At 44.3% G+C, this 24,119-nt stretch overlaps 1 protein-coding gene across 1 annotated transcript in view; it reads right to left on the reverse strand.

Moving 5' to 3' along the window:
* Nucleotides 1-4,400: 4,400 nt before the first annotated feature.
* The window catches only part of LOC309677160 (organic cation/carnitine transporter 2-like), a gene marked incomplete at its 5' end in the record, with an annotated part of 28,935 nt that continues 9,216 nt past the window's right edge, over nt 4,401-24,119 (reverse strand). The window contains 9 exons of the mRNA XM_082489908.1: nt 4,401-4,579; nt 5,222-5,357; nt 5,843-6,025; nt 7,257-7,471; nt 10,665-10,765; nt 17,017-17,143; nt 17,961-18,132; nt 19,827-19,981; nt 22,675-22,778. Coding sequence (XP_082346034.1) covers nt 4,492-4,579; nt 5,222-5,357; nt 5,843-6,025; nt 7,257-7,471; nt 10,665-10,765; nt 17,017-17,143; nt 17,961-18,132; nt 19,827-19,981; nt 22,675-22,778 — 1,281 coding nt within the window. The 3' untranslated portion in view covers nt 4,401-4,491. The remainder of the gene's footprint in view (nt 4,580-5,221; nt 5,358-5,842; nt 6,026-7,256; nt 7,472-10,664; nt 10,766-17,016; nt 17,144-17,960; nt 18,133-19,826; nt 19,982-22,674; nt 22,779-24,119) is intronic.

Genomic DNA, 24,119 nt, shown 5'->3' on the forward strand with positions numbered 1-24,119 from the left:
CCAGGCGATGAACGGAGTCAGTCCAAGAGCTGGAAAGGAAGGGATCCTTCTTCCCAACTCGAGGCCACATGCTGGTTTCCCTGGTGCAGACAGTGTACCGTGCGTTGTTCTCTAGCAACAGAGACTTTTGCCCAACCAGACACTTTTGTATAACCTGGACTGCTGCTGGAATACAGGTTATGGGCACCAAAACCACTCAGTATTTCCCAGGTTAAGGTTAGCCTGAACGTCAGAGTCTGTGTTACCTTCCTCCGCAGCACAAGGAGCTCATAGGTTTCTCACAACTCCTCCTTCAAAGGCAAATTCTGTCCCTTCCCCCTTACAAAGTGTCACTCACTGCTCCTTTGAGGCTATCAGGAGCAAAAGCCCTGCCCTTCCCAGAGCGCAGCAGAACGGGTCCTTCGCCGCCAGCCAGCACACGAGGCACGACCGCTATTTAGGTGCATTCAAACACTGGTACTAAAAACCATCAACTCTTTACAGAAGAGACAATCTGGGTGTGCCTTCACCGTGGGATTCGAGGCTGTCCCATGGTTCCCTTGCCCACGGTGAGGCCGAGAGAAGCATCTCCCACGTGGACCATGACTCATTTCACAACACTCACACAACAGCTCCACAGAGGTGAGTGAAACGTGTCTCAGAAATGTAAGTTACACAGCGGTCTGCTTACAGCAGACTCAAAGTCAGTGCCAATCCTGCTTCTCGTCAGCATAATGCACAGTGACACACCGACACAGAATCGTAGAATTGTTTAGGTTGGAAAAGACCTTTAAGATCAAGTCCAACTGTTAACCCAGCACTGCCAAGCCCACCACTAAGCCATGTCCCTCAGCACCACATCTGTCCGTCTGTTAAACACCTCCAGGGACGGCGACTCCACCACTGCCCTGGGCAGCCTGCTCCAATGTTGGACAAGTTTTTCCCAATATCCAATCTAAACCTCCCCTGGCACAACTTGAGGCCCGTTCATGTTGTCCCATTGCCCGTTCCTTGGGAGAAGGGACTGCCCCCCCATCCCTACCCCCTCCTGTCAGGGGGCTGTAGAGAGCGAGAAGGTCTCCCCTCAGCCTCCCCTTCCCCAGGCTGAACACCCCCGGGGCCCTCAGCCGCTCCTCACAGCACTTGTGCTCCAGACCCCTCACAGCTCCGTCGCCCTTCTCTGGACACGCTCCGGCCCCTCAGTGTCTGTCTTGTCGTGAGGGGCCCAAAACTGAACACAGCGCTCGAGGTGGGGCCTCGCCGGTGTCGAGCACAGGGGGACGCTCACTGCCCCGGTCCTGCTAGCCACACTGCTCCCCATACAGGCCAGGGTGCTGGTGGCCACCTTGGCCACCTGGGCACACTGCTGGCTCATGCCCAGCCGGCTGTCGACCCACACCCCCAGCTCCTTCTCCGCCGGGCGGCCTGAACAGCCACTCTGCCCCAAGTCTGCCTATTAATTAATTAAGAGTTAAACAAACACGTCTATTAATGAAAGCATACGCTGTTAGACGTGACTGACTCCTACCAACGTGGCGCTCGGCAGGCGCCTCTCGCAGCCAAGGCACGGGGCAGCACCAGTGCCCGCAGCCACACTAGCACTGCAAATCCTACCTCTTGCCGGCACTGATGCCACTCGAATACTCGCCAACAACTGGATCAGGTTCTTTCATCTCCACCTTATTTGTACAGATCAGATCACCCACCTGTATTCAGACATTCCCTCAATTTCTTTTGGAAATACTTATTAGCTGGATTCTGCCTACCCGCTAGAACAAGCTCCTTGTTTTAGAGATAAACTCGAGAAGAATAGGATAAAAAAGTAAATACAAAATAACCCAGGATGCTATATTAAATACAGTCTACATTTCTGACTCATACTTTTTGTTTTTAAAAAAGATAAGCAAGAGAAGAAATGTATTTTTTTGACACAGAGAGATTGCCATTGCGTTTTGTAGTATTAGTCATAACCAGAAAATTCCCCAGTTTGGCTGGATTAAAAAAAAAAAAAAACCAAAACAACAAAAAAAAACCCAAAAGCTTTAGTAAATATCAGAATATTTAAATATTCAAGGACAAAAGCCTCACTGTCAAGGCACTGGATAAAACAGTGGATAAGAAATTACAGCTAAATCAGACATTAAATGGACTCTGCACTTAAAGACAGGAATTTCCATCCTAGATACGTGTCAAGCACGTATCTTACATTTCATGATATTTTCTGAAACAGTTTACAGGAAGAGACTTATGGGAGACGGTTGTTTACAATGGCAAATTCATTACAAGGAAGTTGCAGTTAAATGTGTTTTGTCTCAGATTCCTGCGGTTATCAGATAATTCTTCTACAACATACAGAAAAGAAGCTGCTTCCAAATGTTGCAGTTCCCAGAAATAAGGTTTACGAATAAAAACGTCTGTACCAAGTTTTAGAACGCATTCTGAAGTTTGCAATGAATATTTCAAAAAAGATGGCAAGCCTGACAAATTGTATCGTGTCTTTCGGGCAAGGGAGACCGGCTGTTACATGCACTCTCCTGACACGTATTTGCTCATGTCAAGGCTGTTGTATGACGTGCAGCGAGGCTTGCAAAATCCAGATTCTCAATTTCTGCACTAGCTGCACATCACACACCGCATTTTAAACCCGCTTGCCAAGGGCCCGTCAGCCTATTGAACAGGAGTGACACCGAACCTGCCCAACATTGGGATTTCTCTCCTCGGAAGAGCTGACGATATGACAAAACTACGTTTCTCTGTATTATTCTCTGAGCCGGTAACACCGGCTAACTTCCTGCTGCATCCAGAAATTAAAATACTAAACAAATAGGTAAGAAAATGCAGGGAAAGCAGAGCAAACCATAAAGCTCAAGAAACCGGTAGGAAGAGTTTAAAAAAAACCAAACAACCAAACCCCGGACAAAAAGAAACCACTATAGTCTGTACACTTTTTTCTACTTTCTCGTTTTTAAGACAAGCAGTCTGGAGGGCACAGAGCAGCACATCAGCCCCACTACGGGAGCTGGGTACCGAGGACAGAACATGGGGTACTGGTTAAGGAAAGACGGGAATCAGCCAATGCCACCCATGTATTTAAATGCCATAGGAAAAGGCAGAACTTCCAGGCCCAGCTGCGGCAGCGGGGTAAGGCTCCCAGCAGCTTTGGCTACGAAGGTTTAGGTTCTGTTTATTAAGTCGCTATAAGACAGAACAAAACACAAACGCCACAAGACAGAAATCTTTCACCACTCACCGCTGTCAAAGTATAATCAGAATAGCACAAACCAGACTGGGTGTACCTATGTATTGTATGTATTGAAAGAAACACAGGTAATGCCACGGGTGCTTCCACGACACAATTTCTTGGCAGACTGTCAACAAGATTTTTTTAAAAAAAAAAAAAAAACAATTTGAAAACAATTCACTGATTATAGATTTAAGTGAAATAACAGACCTCCCAGCAACTGTACAGTTGGCACTTGAGAATCGAGAACCAGCGGTCAGAACTATATTCTGAATTTTGTTCTCAGGACATTCCACCATGAGGTCAATGCAGTGGCATAGGTTAACACAAAAATTTATCTCTAAATACATTAATTGTGTGCATGTGTATGTGCACGTGTGCGGAAAGCACAGAACAAAGACCAGAGGATTGTTTCGATCATCCAAATGGTACAGAAGACGTTAAAACGATTTAGATAGAAAACTTCACCGCACGTCAGAAGGGAAGAACCCCAAACTACCACCGTTCCCTCCATACACAGATGAAACCTTCTGCATCGTTTGAAATAAATACGGCCCGGAAGCTGGCTGCATCCAGGGGCAGATGTAAACAACTTCACCGTACGGGTACAGTTGAAAATCAGCATTGGAATCAAGCGAATTTTATGAGCAAAACTTCAGTGCTACAAATACTTTGTGCAAGACAACCCTTTCAATCTCTGTTGAGTTAAAACATACCAAGTCAGAATTAATTCTCAAAGTCTTTCTTTGCATCTTTCTGAATTTGGTAACAAATTCGTCACGTGCAAAGTCATTTGAGCAAGACCACAGGGAGGCACCTTCTCATAACCTTCACTGTAATAAATAAGTTTCCTGTCCAGAGACAGAAGTCAAGGAATCACAACCAATTAGCAGCTTTTTCTGGCAATTTTTACTCCTTGATGTCCATTAGCTCTGGAGAAGGTTCACTGAGGAATCCGGGCACCCTGCCAGCCCTCGAACTCATTTTCAAGTATCTTTCAGCTGAACTATACACGTAAAGTTACAAAGGATTGATCAGATACTGTTCTACGGTACTACTGCATTAAAACAACTGTGGCTGAAAAATCTCATTGAAGGCTATACAGTATTCACGTTCATATAAAAAGAGAATGTACGGAACACAGTGTTTAAATTAATAAATAAGGTTAAAATTACAGGAAACAAAGTGTTGCCACTAGCCCTTTCTAGAATGAATTTTAGAAGAAAAGTCCATTTAACTTTCAGTCCGCCAGGAAGTACATGGAAGTTCCATCAAAAAGCTGTGCTTTTAAAAATCTCTGGATTTTCTTCTTCCTCCTTAGAATCCCTTGTGCTACTAGACGCAGGCCTGTATTCTAATCTGGGTGGAAAAAAAAAAAAAGGAAAAGAAAGAAAAAAGAAAACAACTTAAAAAATAGATGAGAGAACAAAGAAAAAAAATCTTTCATACGCCAAGCCCTATTTAACATTACACCTTCATAATTTTAAAATCCTGATGACTTCTGAAAGTCATCAGGAAAACTCCGTGATTCCGCAATTCTGTTGAACCCTTCTTACACCAGGTGTACGCTTATGTGCCATCTTCACTCCGAGCCGTGGCAAAAGGTCAGATGCTCTCAATGCCCTTTTAGGTCAGTTGAACTAAATTGGAAGAGTTCAGCCCTTCACCAGTACTTATATGACTTTCAGAATCTAGAAAGATAGATTATAGCCTACAAAGTGTCCCTACACATTCATAAAGCAATACACTTTTACAAATGCATTCCTCATATGTACTTTTACTCAGTCCTCAGAGTAAAATGATGAATTTGGAGCTGAGAGATGTACCTATGAACATACACACTTGGGAAGAGGTACCAGGACTCCAGCCAAACTCTTATATCTTCAACAGAGCACTAACTACCCTACCCAAACCAGCCCCTCCCTCTGACAATACCCACGCAGTCTGCTCCTCTCCTCAGAGTGGAGACCAGATGTGTTAAGATCAGAAGGCGACACTTACCCTTTCACCAACAGCATTTGCTCAATTGTGTCTGGAAGAGGCATACCGTAGCTTTCTGGCAGAAATAAAGTCAGAATTCCTGACAGCACGGTCAGGCTCCCCATCAGGATGTAAGGCAGGAATCGATCATAGGCACCTAGCAGAGTACACAAAAAAAAAAAAAAAGAGAGAAAGAAAAAACCAGCATCAGCTCTAAGTCCCTGATAATGTTTGCAGCTAGGTACAGGGCTTTATCCATGCAAAATTTATGCTTTCAGTTAAAAAAAACAAACAAACAAACAAACCCCGCTCACAGTCTATCATTCAAAGCACGTTTCAGTAACTCAAGAGACTGGGAAACAATAGTTATAAGAGCTGTCCCTGTTGAGTCAATAAGATTGTGAATCTTCAGAGCGTCTCTTCAACAGGGCACAAACCCCAATTTCTTTATGTTGCGGCCATTCCTCAGAGCTGGTGAGACCCCACTGTTACCTGCAGTTTCACAAGACACCCGGACCTGGAAACGGAGAACAGCAGAAAAGCCCAAGGACCCCCTGGGGCAGGACATTGCTCAGGGTAACAGGCATTGCTTCCCAGCCGCCAGCATCCCCCCCCCCGCCCCCCCCAGCCTAGTTAACTTACCGAGGTAAACGAAGTAAGGCGAGAGGATGCTGCCCAGTCTAGAGGCCATGGAACTTGCTCCAACTCCCATGTTTCTCACTACCGTTGGGTAGAGCTCAGCCGTGTAAACATAAACCATTGAAAAGGCAGATGTGATCCCAAATTTCCCTAACATCACCAGCACAATAGATAGCGCACGGATATCTGAAATCAAAACACAGTAAGGACTTCAATAAAGCTCTGACAATTCATGGTATCTCTTAATTCCACCCTGTTTGTATAACTCTTGCCTAATTAATTCCGGTATCTGGTGTCGTTTTTGCCTGGTACATGTCTACAAGCATGGGCAACAGTTTTTATTTTTATTTTTCTAAATTACTGGGATCAACATTTTCATTTCCTCTTGAGGATGGGACTTCCTGCCAAGCAAAAAATAAGGAGAAGAGAGCAAGAACTGGAGAGGTCCTCTCAGATTTCAGGGGCCAGATCTCTGCTATTGCAAAAATATGCCACATATCCCTTTTCAATAAAGTGAACAAAGTTAAACATTCGAAACAAGTTATTTTTGGTTTCCTGCTCTGGTTTCTCATTAACATTCCTAGCTACAAGTCAATAATTTAATTATAGGAAACTGAGCTGACTTTAACTGGGACAGTTAGATTTGAAAATCAAAACAGATCGTATCAGTGCCGATTTACTCAAAGGACAGGAGAAATAAAAAAAAAAGAGAATGTAACACGTATATTATCTGCATAAAATAAGCAAGGCAGTTCTTGCACGTTCTCTTTTCTTCTTTGATTTGTAAACAAGAGCTAAGCAACAACACCCCTCCATCATATTCACTATCAGTATGAGCCCATAACCCCATTAATCTAACTGACCTAAAGATACATATGGTTTGATATCCAATAAATGTTATTTTGTCCTCCTTTCCAGTCGCCAAACATCATTTAATTACCAACACTAATTCAGTACAAGCATCTTTCCTTACCAAAAATGCCTCCACAATGACTCCCTTGAATAGAACTGTTTAAACAAGCCATAAAGAGACAGTCACTGACAGCTGTTTGGGAAGAAAGTTCTGCAGCCTCTGGGTAACCTCCGCTTACCAAATTCCGCTTGGACTAGTCCGGTTTTTACACGTGGACCTTACCAGGGCACCCTGCCAGAGATGTTCATTAAGGCAAAACTGGACTACAGAGCTGATCCCAACAGACCACAAAGCCAACGACCCACCTTTAAAAACGTATCTGAATGGACATGTTGTGTGAGCTCCCTGTGAAACAGCACTGAGAACCACAGAAAAGGGGCAAGGACAGAGAATGGATATCCATACTTAGTCCCCTCAGGACACTTTTCCTCCACATCTGCCCCATGCATGGTACTGTGCTTCACCTATCATATATATATATGAGATCAACTAACGATTCCATACGTGAAGGCACCAGCTGAATGAAGAGAAGAACACAGCCTCCCAAGAATAACGCAGCAGCCATTGAATACCGTCGAGGGAGGTTTCGAAGCAGCAGCCAGGAAATGATGTAGGCTGGAACTTCAATCACTGCCGAGAGGAAGCAGTTCACATAGACATCTCCATGCAAGTTAGGTGTGTCAAGAGAAAGTCCAAAATAGCCAACAGAGATTATCATCCTGAAAGAAGCAGAAAAACAGGATCAGACAAATTTCTCTTCTTCGTGAGGTTGCTATGAACCTCTTTCAGACCTCTGAAGCACAGAAATCACTACGTAAGGCAAATTCAGCATCTGCCAGATTCGTTCACCTCTGAAGCAGTTGAAGTGCTGAGTTCAGAAAGAGCAACATAACAATTACACAGTGCTGATGCTTTTTATCTTTCAAGTTGCTCTTGAATTCAAAGAATAAGACACATTTTAAAAAAAAATTAAAATATCCTATTTAGCATTAACACAAGTAGGTAACCACAGAGCCGTTGCTAGCCTTGCTGAGACACAGGCCTACGAGCCCATGGTCATAGGGGCTGGATGGTCCTACAGCTATAGAGGTCATACTACTTCTCTGATGCCATCATGTGACTTCACAACTGTCCATCCCCCTCTCATTCAGACCTTGCAAGGAAGCTCTGGGTATTTGTCACTTTTTGACATCACATTTGTCTGTGCTAGTCATGCTGATGGAGAGGGGCTGACTACTTCTCACGTATGCCTCTGTATTTCAGGTCACCTCTGGGAGGTAAGTGATGATCAGTCACATTGCAGTGACACAGCAGTACCTATTACTAGTAGTTATAGCCTTAGCCTGAAAGTTTGGACTACCGAGTTTTACTGCTGCTGAGGCCTACAGTAGATTTTCATTATGTTTACAAGGGAGCTCTGGGCGGAGAACATTGTTCCTGGGTCATTACCCTCCATGCTTTGTCTATAAAGTCAGAGAGGAGGAGTACGGCATCCTGGCAGACCCAAACAGTCCGGATTTTCTCTGCCATGCCCCAAGCTGGCTGGGCAGCATCCAAGTCACGTTTGCATGGCTTGGTGCCTGGGTTGGTTGGCGCAGCAGGACAACGCCTGGTGGCCGGGAACACTGCCGTCTTAATTGTGCTGCTGCCAGATGAGAGCTGGCTTCCACATGATAAGGGAAACACACAACTGGCCGTGGAGACAAATCCTGTCGTCTCTTGGGAGATGCTGGGAAGAGAAGGTTATGCTTCACCAACAAGTAACACGTGGTAAACAAGGAACAACGGGCACTGGATCATGACATGTCCACGTGCAACGGTGAGGCACAGAGCACTCAGCATCTATGTTGTAACAAAACCTGGAGCAAAAAAAAAAAAAATCACTGCACAGCACAAAGTGGATCACTGACCAAAGATTAGCTCTTCCTCCTCCTCACTTCACATGGGAAGGGCCCTTACAGTTCAGTTGCTTAAAATAAGCTGCCTAGTGTACCTGGGAAAGTGTGAAGTCATGCAGCTGAGGGTAACCCCCCGCTGCTGTGTGTGCTCTGCCAGATCAAGCTATTCTTCTCAAAAGCACTTATGCAGTGTTTTCCACGATGCTGTGCAGTACGCCCAGCTCTGTGCTCCTACGAGTTATTTTTATATACAATAAACCGTGCTTGCCGGAACTCACTTTCAGTAGCAGTTTGCCTTAGCTTATCACATCGGCAAGCCTTGATACAGTTATGCATTTTCTAGGAAAACTTTATGGGTATTTATACATCTCAGGGTGACGAGAAGCCAAACTTCCTCCTCCCTGATGCAAACCCAGCAAAGGGATTAGTTTAAAGACCGGCTACTTATTCAACATCAACAAAACACTCAGCAATATGTAAAGGTGATACACCCCTATCAGCAACCATCCTCTTCTTCTACGTGATCTTTTAATTTATAATGCAGAATATACCATGGGTGTACTATGGGCTGGAAAACATTGCTGTGAGTCAGCACAGGATGCTTTATATTTTGGGAAATGAATTAAAAGGAGGTTAGGCAACTGACACGCAAGCTAAAAATAGTGGAAAAATTGCCCAAATCAACTGAATACTCTTTTGCAAGAGGACTTAAGATTGTGTAAGTCAGCTGCACATGTTTGACTCCTGCCTATCATAAAACTTCATTTATCATGTGGTAAAAAGTCCTTCAGCATATGGAATGAATTACATACTGCCACATCACTCTGTTTCTCTCAGATGCTTTGTCCTACCAGAAACGCTGTTCAAATAGGTTCTGCATTTGGTTTCTACAACCACACACACAAAATCAGCTGTGCCTATGAACTTGCTACTGACCTGCTCCACACAGATTAGAAGCAGGGCAGTCTCAACGCTCTAGCGCACTTCCAGTCAAAGGTGAGAGTCAGCAATTAGATTGAAGGTAAGACAACAGTATACGGAAACTGTATTGACATTTCTGCAAAGAACCAGCATTGCTTTTCTTCTTCGAGCTGTTTTCTGCTCAAGTGCCTTTCTCAGTGCACTTGTAGCACTGTGTTTGGCAATGGGCGAAGGAATCTGACTTAAATATTAGCCAAGTTATCCTTTAACCCAAAGAGCCACATCAGCTTGTGCACGCTGGCAGCTCAGTGGACTGAACTCCAAGGCTTTGCCTCACTAAAGCACAGGAACGTTGTTCAGTAAGGCAGCAAATAGACTTACTTAGCTCCAAAGCGCTTGAGGGACCTTCTTGGTTAGGACGCGGTAGGTACATGCACTAATTAAACCTCACTTTTATAGCCTCTGGGAGGCTATAAGTTACCCTCTCCATTTTCTCTCTTCTGAGCAATTACAGCTTCACTGAGAATTCCAGTAAAAGAAAATGACAACCGTTTAATCAAATTGAGCATAAAGCACAGCTTCAGCTAGTGCAAAACCAAGCTGAAGACAGCAGGTAGACAGAAGAGCTAGCAGGAAAATCTAGGGAAATCTCAGATTATAACTTCAAAGACAGCTTTATCCCTTTAAGAGACAACACAAGAGAGATGGGAAGATTCTCCCAGTAAGTCAGGCATGCTGTGTTTGGACCCCAACTGGAGGACGGGGCATGATTCATTCCTCTTAAAGGACTTCGTTACAGTCAGATGAAGACTCCCCAAGGCCCAATATCAGGCAGGATTCCCACACATCACTGCCAGCTGATCTGATTCTTGCTCAGTTCAGGACATGCCTGACTGCTTCAGAAAGAAATAACAATCCAGATGTGTTTCTAGACTGTTACTGAAACAAAGAATTTTGTTGCTTCAGCCAGCAGGTCATTGGGTTTTGAGCTGGTTTTGTCTGTATCTCTTCAGAATACCTTAGTTTTCAAAGAGAAATTTTTAATTGTTTTGCTGCTTTTGTGCTGACATACTCCCAAACCACGCTTGCTTACCAAAGAATCACTGACATAATGGTGATAGTTAGGATATTTCGGGTTTTCATTAGATCCAAAATGGTGTACGTCTGTTGCTTCTGGGAACTCAAATCTTGCAGCTGGAAACAAACAAACAAACAAACCAGCCATGGGAACATTAACTTCCTGCAAGCTGAATTATTGTGAAAATAAGTCATCGCCCCCCCCGCCCCCAACTTATACATCAGTATTTTGATATGCTGCTGAGCCGAAACAGGTGCCTCACTTTTAAGCAAAGGCGTATAAGCCATAAAAGCCTGTGCAAGTAGTTGCTCCTCCCTAATTTAAAGACACTTAAAATTTAGGCTGAAATTTGTAATAATTTTCTCTGCCCGAGGCTCCACGAAGCAACTGCTTATTGTTATTTTTATACTTGAGTTATAAACCAGCAGCACTAATTCACGATGTATATGTTACTACTGGCAGAGTTCTTACATCCAGTTTTGAGCAGTACACCTTGAGGGTCACGCAAATCAACTGCACCCAGACAAGAAGACAGCAACAAGGATGATGAGACAGTTGAAAAACGTGATCCGTAAAGGTAGAGTGTTTATTTAGCTTGAGAGCCAGAAGACCGAGGGAGTCTTAAAAGACCAAGAATGGTCTTTGAGGACCAGCAAAAAAGTGATGAACTGTGCTCTATGTCTGCAGACACAGCAGACACGGCAAGAAATAACAAGATTAAACTGCAGCAGGACAGATTTAGTAAATGACTCCTCATGCTGGACCCAACTGTAATGTATTTGCACTGAGACAAACTGGCTAACGAGCTGAAAAGTCCCCATCATTATCTAGCCTGGTTTTGAGATCTTCTTCTAAGAATACAAGCAAAAAGACAACAAACTTTCCACATGAAACTTTCCAGGTCCTCAAAATAAAACCACTTCCATGTAAATAATGCAAAGATATTCATCCATGAAGCATGCAAACAAGTTTTGTGCTGATAAGTTTGTAAAAAAGAAAGAATTTAAGTTTTGGGGGTTTTTTTGTTTGTTTTTTAATTTAAGACTTTAATTTAGACCCCTAACAAGGAGTAACAAGGGAGAGATTTTTCAAAACATGTAAAAGGTGATTTAAGAGGACAAGTTCCATTGATTAAAACTATCAACTCTCATAAAACAACACTATATGCCTGGAGAACCACAGTTTTCTAGACATGTCATTTTTTTGTTATCGCAAAAGATGGTATGTTTTCCGGATTTATCCCAGGCTACTTACTCATCAATTTAATGGTATTTTTAACAGTCTTACAGTAAGAACATTAACAAGATTTTGATCTTACAATCTTCCACTGAGATTCTTTTTTTCTGTTAGGACATTTTATATCTATCTGAATTTGTGACTCTACCAACAATTAGAAATCTAAGGAAGAAACAAGCATCCACCTTAGCAGCTCAAAGTTATCAAATGAAAAAAGGTGATACTGAAATAATTTTTAATTTTGACACTTTTTGAATTGTAAGCTACCAAGACACCTAGCAATATTTGAGGACTTCTCTTTCCGTAACCAGAAGAATCACTCTTGCCTGACAGACCTCTATTATGTGCAAGCACAATAAACTGTATACAAAGATTACTTACCCTTGATTTTTTAAGTCAGTGACCCGAGAACATCAAATTAAGTTTTAACATGTTTAAACACTGAATGCCTTTTGTTGACACCGAGTACTCCTTCATGGTATATGCAAATGGTTATCAACAAAAATAAACTATGATTGCAGCTTCAAAACAATACAATTACTCAGTACTTTAAACTTTTCTGAACTCCTTCCGCCTGGTCTAATATATCATCCTCTACCCTGTATTAGTTCAACCTGCAATACTTTTTTCCCTAACACATCAGGCGGGTCCAGCAGAAGTAGGTGGATGTATTGCAGGACACAATAAAGAGACAAAAGCAACCATTATCGTAACTTAATTCCTCATCAATTTCTCTTCCCTATTCAGTTAGCGATGTTTCTTTTGGCCAGTTAGTTGCTGGATGCTGATTTAGGGCCATTAACTCTTGCCTCAACTCAAAATATACATTTGCGTGTATATGTTGTAATTATCAATATCTTGTAAACTGTATCTGAGCTAAAGGGAATGTGAAGTTTATGTAACTCCCCTGCAGTCAGGTGAAAATTTTTTCTGAGTGATGTATTGTTCTGAAGACCTGGAGGATACAATAGCGGCCTGATGCTCATGCATGCTGAACGTCAGTGTATTTGCTCTCATAAATCCTTATTTTCTAGGAAAAGGAAACAGTTCTTTACATCTGATAGCTTTCGTTCTGCCTGAAGCCAAACCTCCCACCACACCAACTGCAGTCAGACTTCCAGCGCACAGCCCGTTCTCATAAATCACATGATCTTTCCTAAGCACTCTCCAGTTTTGCCACTATTTGTTGCCAAGAAACCAGTAAACAGGAAACAAAAAAAGGAGAAAACCCAAACAAACCACAAAACAAAATCAGGAACAGTAACATTCAGAGAGTCACAGCTGATGAGAAAAAAGGACCCTGCCTTTTAGGAGCTGGATAAGCAGACAGCATAATCCTTAACAGGACAGGCTAGAACAAGAAGCTATGAGAAGGGCAGGGAGGGCAAAACGATGGTTTGAAGTTAAACCCATAATCCAAACATTTTTATCCCCTTCTTATGGGATGATTCAGCCAACCAGGCCCTATTGATACTCTGCAGCTTGTTTGCGACTAGTCACCTGCTGGATCCTAACTGGTTTTGAAATCTCTAGAGCCTAAATATTGCAGGTGTTGCTCTCCAGCTGCACGGGTTCAAGGAATACTCCAAAGACCAGCTCCGTTTGCTCCTCGATCCAGAACTCATGTTCCAACTGCACGAGGGCTAAGGGCTGGCAGGATTTCTAAGAACCTCTCTGCAGCATAAACATGCTTCCTAAACACTCAAGAGAAGCTACAAGCCTTCTGTTTTACAGCTCTCCAGCAAGCAGACACAAGAACAGCGTAATCACACCACTGGTGAATAAAAGTTTTGCACAGATTTTTTGGTCACAGCATTACTTTTACCTTAAAAAGTAAAAAGATGGACAGGAGTCCATTTAAACAGTGCCTGCTCACCAAGCTCATTTTCCTTGCCGTGTCAGAATGTTAAACTGTGCTTCTGAAAGTTGACGTGCAATGATTCATCTGTAAATAAGCACTGTGTACTCCAGCCCACCCTGCTGCAGAACTCAGCATTTCCCCTGGTCCAGCGTTCCCCGGGGCAACATCCCTGCTCTCGCCCCTGCCTTCTGCTGCTTCGCAATCCCGCCCCATTCAGAGACGGCGAACATCAATATTTCATTCTAAGAATGGGAGACAGGATTCCAGGGACAGTGACTTTGAGCAGATGTTGGAGACAGAGCTTATTATTTTCCATTCCCCTGCTGTAGTGCTGGCAATGGGTGAGTTTTCATGCCTACAGCATAAGAAGGAAGGAGAAAAAAAAAAAAGGAAAAAGAGTGCTCTAATGAAAATCCAGGGCAAAAGCTATGATAAGAAGGTCCGTGTTTTCCTGGCATTCTGACTCTGTTCCAGCAAGACCAGGACGGCTGTTCTACTGTCTACAAATAAGTCTGGACAAACAGCTTTGCACCTCAGCTAACTTCAACCCAAGTGAGGCAAGAGAACAGGGTGCTCAGGCCCAGTCAGCATGGGTTGGTGAAAGGTAGGTCATGCCTGTCAAACCTGATCTCCTTCTATGTCAAGGTGACCCACTTAGTGGACGAGGGATTTTTGCAAGGCTTTTGACACCGTTTCCCATAGCATTCTCCTGGAGAAACTGGCTGCTCATGGCCTGGACAGGTGTACTCTTCGCTGGGTAAAAAACTGGCTGGATGGCCGTACCCAGAGAGTGGTGGTAAATGGAGTTAAATCCAGTTGGTGTCCAGTCACAAGTGGTGTCCCCCAGGGATCGGTGCTGGGGCCCGTTCTCTTTAATATCTTTATCAATGATCTGGATGAGGGGATCGAATGCACCCTCAGTAAGTTCGCAGACGACACTAAACGAGGGGGGCGTGTTGATCTGCTTGAGGGTAGATTGGCTCTGCAGAGGGATCTGGACAGGCTGGACAGATGGGCTGAGGCCAATGGCATGAGGTTCAACAAGGCCAAGTGTCGGGTCCTGCACTTGGGTCACAACAACCCCATGCAGCGCTACAGACTGGGGGCGGAGTGGCTCGAAAGCTGCCTGGCAGAAAAGGACCTGGGGGTGTTGGTGGACAACCGGCTGAGCATGAGCCAGCAGTGTGCCCAGGCAGCCAAGAAGGCCAACACCATCCTGGCCTGCATCAGGAATAGTGTGGTGAGCCGGACTAGGGAAGTAATCATCCCCCTGTACTCGGCACTGCTGAGGCTTCACCTCGAGTACTGTGTTCAGTTTTGGGCCCCTCACTACAAGAAGGACATTGAGGTGTTGGAGCGTGTCCAGAGAAGGGCTACAAAGCTGGTGAAGGGTCTGGAGGACAAACCTTATGAGGAACGCCTGAGGGATCTGGGGTTGTTTAGCCTGGAGAAGAGGAGGCTGAGGGGAGACCTTATCACCCTCTACAACTACCTGAAAGGAGGTTTTAGAGAGATGGGAGCTGACCTCTTCTCCCTGGTGACAAGTGATAGGACAAGAGGAAACGGGTTCAAGTAATGTCAGGGCAGGTTTAGATTGGATATTAGGAAGCATTTTTTCACTGAAAGGGTTATTAAACATTGGAATAAGCTGCCCAGAGAGGTGGTGGATTCACCATCCCTGGAGGTGTTTAAGAAAAGGGTAGATGAGGTGCTTAGGGACATGGTTTAGAAGTGGTGGTGGTTTTATCAGGGTAGGTTAACGGTTGGACTTGATGATCTTAAAGGTCCCTTCCAACCTCACTAATTCTATGATTCTATGATTTCAATCCCAATAGCAAACACACCACCATTTAATGGCTAACCATTTTCCTTTGGCTGGTACAGAGATGTTGTAAAGCAAGTGCATATACAGGGCATTTTCATGTAAACGACGAGACAATGTCGACTGTCAACCAGAACACAATTAGGCAACTGCCCAGACTCTACAGATCTGCCCACAGAGGTGCCCATTCTCCTGGATTATGCAAACAGTTTGTCTGTCTGACCTTTGGAGGTCACGCTTGAGTGAGTATGGAATTGCTTCTACATCTTAAGGTCACCAACAGCTCGGACAAATGGGGGATGCCTAGAGGAAACAAGAACATGTTGCAAGAAACAGATGGGGAAGAAGAGATACTGTGAGCTACACCACCCGAAAGGAGCTCAAGTTTTGCTCTCCTCAACATGGAGTAGAAATTGGGAGTTGAACATGGAATTGAACTAGAATGACATTCTTTACACTGCCACTGGCCAGGATTAGTACTGTGTTAGACTTTTATGGAAGTATATTAGGCTGCACGAGCATAAAAACTGTTCAGCGCAGGTATTTAAATCACAAAGCAGCAAGTACCTCAGATTCATTACCTTCCCCCCAAACCTAGAGTTTAAAAGGAAAAAGGTGGGTGTAAACTGGATCAAAAAGATGTTTGCATTAGAATGCCTGTTGGCATTCCCATGGGAATGGGACAGCAAGGGCTTTGCAAATCTTAATGAAGTCGGGAAAGGCCAGTAGGTCAAGGGAGGTCATTCTCCCCCTCTACTCTGCACTGGTGAGGCCACAACTGGAATACTGTGTCCAGTTTTGGGCTCCCCAGTTCAAGAGGGACAGGGAACTGCTGGAGCGAGTCCAGCGAAGGGCAACTAAGATGATGAAGGGATTGGAGCATCTCCTTTATGAGGAAAGGCTGAGAGCGCTGGGACTCTTTAGCCTGGAGAAGAGAAGGCTGAGGGGAGACCTTATTATGGCGTACAAGTATCTAAAGGGTGGGCTGAAGGAGGATGGAGCCAGGCTCTTTTCAGTGGTTCCAAGTGACAGGATGAGGGGTAACGGGCACAAGTTAGTACACAGGAAGTTCCGTTCAAATACACGGAAAAACTTCTTTATGGCGAGGGTGACAGAGCACGGGCACAGGCTGCCCAGGGAGGTTGTGGAGTCCCCTTCTCTGGAGATTTTCAAGCCCCGCCTGGATGCAGTCCTGAGTGATGTGCTCCGGGCAATGCTGCTTTGGCAGGGGAGCTGGGCTGGATGATCTCTAGAGGTCCCTTCCAACTCTGATGATTCTGTGATTCTGTGAAGGGTATTCTGCTTTTCAGGAAGAGGATGACCTTTTACCCGTTTGAGAAGTAGGTAACACACTGCAGGCATAACTCAAGTCATGTGTCTGGAAATTAATCGCGTTACATGGTCATTAATAGCTCCAGCAAACAACCGCACTGCTGAACAAATCTCACCTCACTGGGGTCAAATATAACATCTGGGGCTGTAATGCCATTAGTTTTTGCAGCCTTTCGTATGATGTCTTCTGCCTCTTGAAATCGTCCCTGGGAGATCAGCCACCGCGGAGATTCCGGAATGACCCTGAAGAAAAGGTTTAAAATAATGAGCCTGCATTTCCCCAGAAAGCACTGCTGCAGGCACCAATACACATTATTCCAGGCATGAAGAGTTCAAAACTTGCCATAGCTTGCAGACAGTAAAGCAATGACAACAGAAACCAGATTTACAAGAGCAGACTAGCATACTGAACAAGAACAGACGAAAACGGGTTTGTGGATTTTAGAAATACTAAAGGAATAAGCAATGACTCGGAAAAAAAGAGCAACCAAAACCTTCAAAGTATGGGAAAACAGTTTAATTAAACACATTCAGAAACATGAGTACACAAGCAGCACACTGTACATTAAGAGGCATATGCCTAGAGAATAACACTTATGAAGTTACTAACTGTAAATACTGTCCCATAAAGGCAAGTCAGAAAGTAGAATTCGCCTGAGTCATTCAACCTTGAAGGAAGCTGGACGGAATCGCATGCATAAATGCTAGTGTGAGTGAGGAAACACCACCACCATGTGGACGATTTAAACTTTACATGCCACCTAAAAGTATTTCATTAACGACAGAAGAAAAAACGGAAGTCTCACAGATGTGCAAGTAGTTCATTTTATAGAAGCCTACAGAAAATGAAGAATAGGCTTTTCAGGCATGAGTCAGATCACCCTCAAAGCTATGGACTTGCAGCTAAACGACTGGGAAGAATAGAGGACACAACGTCCGTTCTTCACCTGCCTATTCCTGAATTTCATTGGTAAAAGCCGCTTGGCTTCGAGTCTGGATCTTAAAAATCTGCAGACGGGACCTTCTAAAGACTAAGGTCTTTTAAATTAGTTATACTCACCACCAGAGCGGGATGCAGAGCAGCCCAGGTAAAGTAAGCGCCAGCAGCAGCATCCGCCAGTCTCTGATGAAGTAAGCAAACAGTGGCAGCAACATGTAGCCAAATGCATAAAATATGCAAACGCCTAGCGTGCAGAACAGCACACGAATTGATTTGCCAAGAATTTCTGTGCCTGTTCAAAACAACAGAGTGAAGATTAGCATTTTAACCTAATCGTGACCAAGTAACTTACCAAAAATACCTCTAACAATTGGCTTTGAAATATACCACACCGGGTAGTTACAGTATACAGCGCGCTCTGCCATCCCATTTTAGAGGCACCACAGACCTGCTTCACGCAGTGATCCTGCATCAACCCAGGTAAATATAAAATGAAGAAAAACAGGCCACACGGTATTTCTGTAGCTCGAAGTAGCTAAAACTTCTATAATTCTATGTTCTTAGCATCACCCATTTTACTTGAGAAGCTAAAACCATCCAACATACTACAAAACATTAACAACACTTAACTTGATTTCTGTAAGTTCCTCTCCAGCTTATGGATCGAGACCAGCTTCTTTAAAGGAAAATTCAGAGATGCCTAAATCAGGTTCCGGACCTGTATCACCTTCTAATCTATTTTGCTATTTTGCTTCTAGTCTATTTTGCTATTAGCCAAAAATCAGAGAATGATAGAATGGTTTGGGTTGGAAGGGACCATCGAGTTCCAACCCCCCTGCCATGGGCAGGGACACCTCCCCCAGCCCAGGTTGCTCCCAGCCCCGTCCAACCTGGCCTTGAACACCTCCAGGGATGGGGCAGAGACAGCTGCTCTGGGCAACCTGTGCCAGTGCCTCACCATCCTCAAAGTGAAAAATTTCTTCCTAATATTTAATCTAAACCTCCCCTCTTCCAGTTTGAAGCCATTCCCCCTCATCCTATCACTCCACGCCCTTGTAAGAAGTCCCTCCCCAGCTCTCCTGTAGCCCCTTTAGGGACTGGAAAGGGCTCTAAGGTCTCCCCAGAGCCTCCTCTTCTCCAGGCTGAACACCCCCAAGTGTCTCAGCCTGTCCACGTAGGAGAGGTGCAGTCTTTTGGTGTAGACATGTGGAGGGTCACTAACAAGGGCCAGGCTACTGATAGTGGAATTAATGCACTACCAGGGGCCAGTGCTTCCCTTTGAAATGCTTTGGGACCTGCAAATAAAGAGACATTGTAAGAGAGAGAATCTTCTTCATTTCCACAGAAATGGAAGAAGATTCCAGAAGTTGCAGCAGGCTGTCTGCAGGGAGGTTAGCTAAACACTGGTATCACAGCTGAACTGCTCTTCTTTGGCCCAAAAGGAATTCCTTGCCAACATTTCTAATTAAAACACCTGTAATTTTTAAAAAAGTCTTCGATTCATAAGGTAATTCACATTCCCATCTGATCAAGGATGGTCTTAGTTAAACTGAAAATATACCAAGCAAGAATCATTATGCCATTTATTTTTTCACTATAGCCTGTTTCAAGGAGACTTTATAATGCTTACTTGATTTTTCTTTTCTTTCACAAGTTTTTATATCAAATTGATATTTAGGGCCCAAAATGGACAACACATCCCTGAAAAATCACATCTTATCTTTCCAACTGGAAAACAGATGTTGTTTCGAATAATCAATTTTGGGTTTTTTTGCCTTTTTAGGATGGTAAGCCACAGATTTAATTCAGACAGCACTTCTATCAACCAGAAACTTCCACGGAGACCATGAGTTATTCATGCGTGGTGAGGGGACACTCTTAACAGTGTTGCTTGGCAAAACAAATCAACCCTAAGCCAGTACTGAAAAGGAGCAGGAAAAGCGCAAGACTGAAGAACGCATACTGTGCCCAGCAGGACTTTCATACCAAGAACAAATGCTGCCACGTAGTTAGAGATCTGTCCCATGCCGACCAGCAGAAAGAACACTGAAAACATCTCCCAGCTGGTAGAGAAGACCTGTACGAAGCTGAAGCCAGTCTGCATTGCCAGAGTCGCAAACAGCACATTCTTCCTGCCAAACCTTCCATGGACAGATAAAAAACAACAAAAAAAGAGATGATTATACAACAGCATGAATGAAATCTTCAAAAACAGAAAAATAAGATTACTCCTATGCATACTTAGGGAGATACAAAACATCTGCAAAAAGGAGAGGTTCAGGAAATGTGACATAGGCACGACTATTCTAAACACATTAAAAAAACCCACTGTCCAAGAGAAAATAATATTCCAAGGGCTGCTAGTTAAGTTGCCTTTAAGTATGTGCTGGAACACTATTTCCTTCTTACTGACAGGATGAGCAGGGAGACAAATCATCAGGAGCAAGTTATTTAAAATCCAAGAGTATTAGATGCTGCTTCTCCTCTAAGAAGCGCATAGTTCGTGACACAGATCAGCAAGTTAAAAAAAAGAAAAAGAAGGAAAGCTTCTGAAAGAGAGGGAAAACTCAGGTTTGTAAGACACTATTATCAGTAAGTGATCCCCCGCTGCAATCTTCATTCCACTTGGTTAAAAAATGAACAAATTCCGCAGACTCTAGCAGTTCTATTGATGAAATATTAAAAAGAGAAAAGAAATTAAACTTAACCCAACTCATCAAGCTGTTCTAAGAGCCAGTGCCACTGTCCTGGCCTGGGCAGCCCCACACCGCAAGCAGACTTTGCAGCCTGTGACAGGACATCTGCGGAGCACAGGTTTGCACAGCCCCACTCCGAAGTCAGACTTGACCAGGAGGTCTACAGTTGGGTGCCACAACCCTCAGGTAGATCACAACACATTAAGAACAGAACCTAAACATCCAAAATATTTTGTCAGTCTCACTGTCATGCCGGCCAGGGACGCTGCGGGACTTTCTGTACCAGACGGGCAGACGGCAGCAGCAAAGCACCGCGCACAGCCTTGCTGGAGCAGTCTGCTCGTGGGGCTGCTGGACGCACTCGGTCTCTTGGCCATGAGCTAGCTGTGGTTCAGTGGCTACGAGAGGAACTGGATGAGCTGCGCTGATGGCCTCCTCAACTGCACCTGGTGAGGATCCGGGTGATCATGTGAAGCAGCTGTGGGAAGAGACTCCCACGATGGTGAAGGTAGGAAACTCGTGACTTCTGGCACCAGAACAGCTCCTGCTTCACCTGCTGGTTAGCCACCATGGAAGACACTCGGCATCCTCATAGCAGATGAGGGGCTGGGGGCTCTGCAGAACAAAGCACCTGAGCTCTGCAGGAGCACCAGGATGAAGTGGTGGGAGACTCCCTGCAGCGAACAGGGGAAATCGCCTTTCCTGTGAGAGAGCAGCTGGAATGCACGGAGCTCTGCCTGGGGATGGATGAGGAGCCAGCTGAGAGCTTATGGGTCAGGATTAGCAGGCAACCTAATGCTAGCACTGCTGTGGGTGTCTGCTGCAGACCACCCGATCAGAAAGAAGTACATCAGGCCTTCTTCAGACAACCAGAGGAAGCTTCAAGTTCAAAGGCACTGACCTGGGGGACTTCAACCACTCCAATACCTACTGGAGGGACAACACCCAAGCATTTTCCAAAGTGCATCAGCAACAACTTCCTAACACAGATGTCTGATGAAGGAACAAGGGCAGACGCTGCTGGACATCATGCTTGCAAACAAGGAGGAACTGTTTGGGGATGGAAAGGCTGGCAGCAGCCACGGCTGCTGGCTGTGTGGTGGTGAAGTGCAGGATCAAGAGGGGAGGAACAAGGCAGAAGGCAGGATCACAGGGAGAACGAGTGCTGGCCTGATCAGGGATCTGCTTGGAAAAATCCTATGGCATAAGGCTCTGGAGAGAAGTCAGTGGGAGCTGGCTGATCATTAAGGATCCTTGTCTCCAAGCTCAAGATTGATCCAACCTGATGAGCAGGAAACCACACAAAGGACCTGAAGAGATGCTACAAGACATACTGATTATGTTTCAAAGAAACTCTACAAGTAAATCAGCAAATTAGAGGACCACATATTGTTCTCTGGGAATCAGGAAGACAGCACAGCTAATCTCAGAGATGATCAGAAAAACTGAGCTTTAAAAGAAAAACAAACAACAAAACACAAACCCAAACCCAACAACCTGTCAACATCACAAAAATTCATGGTGTCTTCCATTATTTGATGTTTGTACTGATAAAAAGGAAAGCCAGTGTACTCTGGGACTACAAATACAGAAAAAAAATAATTCCCGAAGAAGAAAGCCTTGCTTCTCCAAAGTACAGCTGAACAGCATTCATGCTTTGCAGCTTCCACAAACACAGGTCATTGGACTTAGATGCTGTATTTGATGATGAGGAAGAGAAGCTATGGGTGTTTATAAAAAGGGAATTTTAAATTTGGCTTCAAAAAAAAGGAAAACAAGCTTCAGGGAACTCTCTGAACATAATCCAAAGTAATTAGAAGAGAATGTCTTTGTTCTGATTTTTCCAGATGAAACTTCTCTCCTACACCTGTTTTCTGGCATAAAAAGAGTTTTCTCCAGAAGAGATTTCACTGAAAAAATAAATGGATAAAGGTAACACTCACTAACAATCTTTGTAACTTTCTGTTCTACTTCAGGACGTTTATTCTATACACTGTGTATGTTCAGGTTAGACAGTCACAGAACAAAGACATGTTAGTAGTTGCAGAAAGACACTCATAGCAAACTTCACATACACAAGAATTCCTTACAAAACAGCATCAAACAAAGAGCCAGCAGCTCTGATGTATATACTTTACTTGTCTGAGAGCTGTCCCGACACAAAAGATCCAAGCAGGACGCCCACAAAGAACAGGGAGGTGCTCAGGGGTCCCTTCCAGTCGTTATCACATACGAGGTTCCACTGTGGGGAGAGAGAACACAAAAGTCTTCTAATAAACAGGATTTCCCGTCCCTCCTTCTAAACGCCTTGGCTGAGCCCAGATGAAAGTATACCCTTTGGACAGAAAACCTCCACAACAGAATAACTAACCTCCGGCACAGATGCAGCTCCATGAAATAAGGGGAAGGGATGCTGGGCAGCAACGGGCAACGGCCGCTCGCCCTGAGCCATCTCGGGAGCAACCACCCTGAGGCCCCAACACCACCTTCAGGTGTGACCCCTGTGGCTTTCTTTACACAGTCAACACTTGTGGTACTTCCCCTATACATACATGTCAGTGATGGTAACTAATAATTCCATAACGTGCTCGGTTCAGCTCCCTTTCAAAGGCTCTGCAGCCCCTTAAACTGCTGCAGTTCTGCTAGTTTTGGAAGGAGTGAGAATAGACCCCAAACTTGATTTCCCCGCATATGGTAAAGTTTCCCATTAAAAATTCACATTTCTAATTTAAGAGAAATTGAGCTATACAAACAAGAATATAGAAAAAAAAAACCTCCTCCTTTATTACATTTTAATATGGTTTTGAGAGACTGGAGACTGTTCACTGCCCGTTGGGAACCTAACTAACGTCAATTATAATCTTTGGAACACAAACTGAAATACACACCAAACAAACCAAGATTTCCAAAAGGAAAGCAAAAGAGAGGAACAAGATGTTTATTAAACGAAGACCACAACAGTTTCCAATCTCCCACCCGCTTCAGTCTGATGTTTTTGAAACAGAACTCCTGTTATTTTTGTATCTATACCAACAGCTATTACTGAAAGAGTCTTATTTTTATTTTGGTTCTCTGGGGGGAAAAAAAGTGTGTAAATATTAGAAGAAAGGACAAAACCCAGCAGGGATGCCTCATTCCCTACCTCAGTGCCCTGCTGCAACTGGAGGAGTTCCCAGAGCTGTGCCGGTCCCACCAGGCTCACCCAGCAGCCCGCTGGCAGAGAGCGGGAGGTGCTGCAGCCCCACAGCAGAGGAATTTGGAGGCAACCAAGTCTTCTGATGCGAGGCCAACCCCTCCTGAGCTTAGTTATTCAAACAGCTCCCACAGGGCCCCTTCTGCTGTTTTAGGGATGGAAACTTTTATTTTTTAATCTCTATTAAAAAGGTCAAAACAAAAATATTCACCCTGACCCCAATAATTTGTCCCCCTTGCTGCCTAATGACAAATAATTAAGTAGAGTGTGTTTTCCTCTTAGTTTTTTTTTTTTTTTTTTAAATTTGTACTGGAACACCCCTTAAGATCTGCCCCACAGCTGCTGTGTCCCCCAGCTCTGCCATCCACCCCGTCTGTGGTCCCGCACGCG

The sequence above is a fragment of the Vanellus vanellus genome, assembly GCF_965231255.1.
Source record: "Vanellus vanellus genome assembly, chromosome: 13".
In the NCBI taxonomy this organism is placed as follows: Eukaryota; Metazoa; Chordata; class Aves; order Charadriiformes; family Charadriidae; genus Vanellus; species Vanellus vanellus.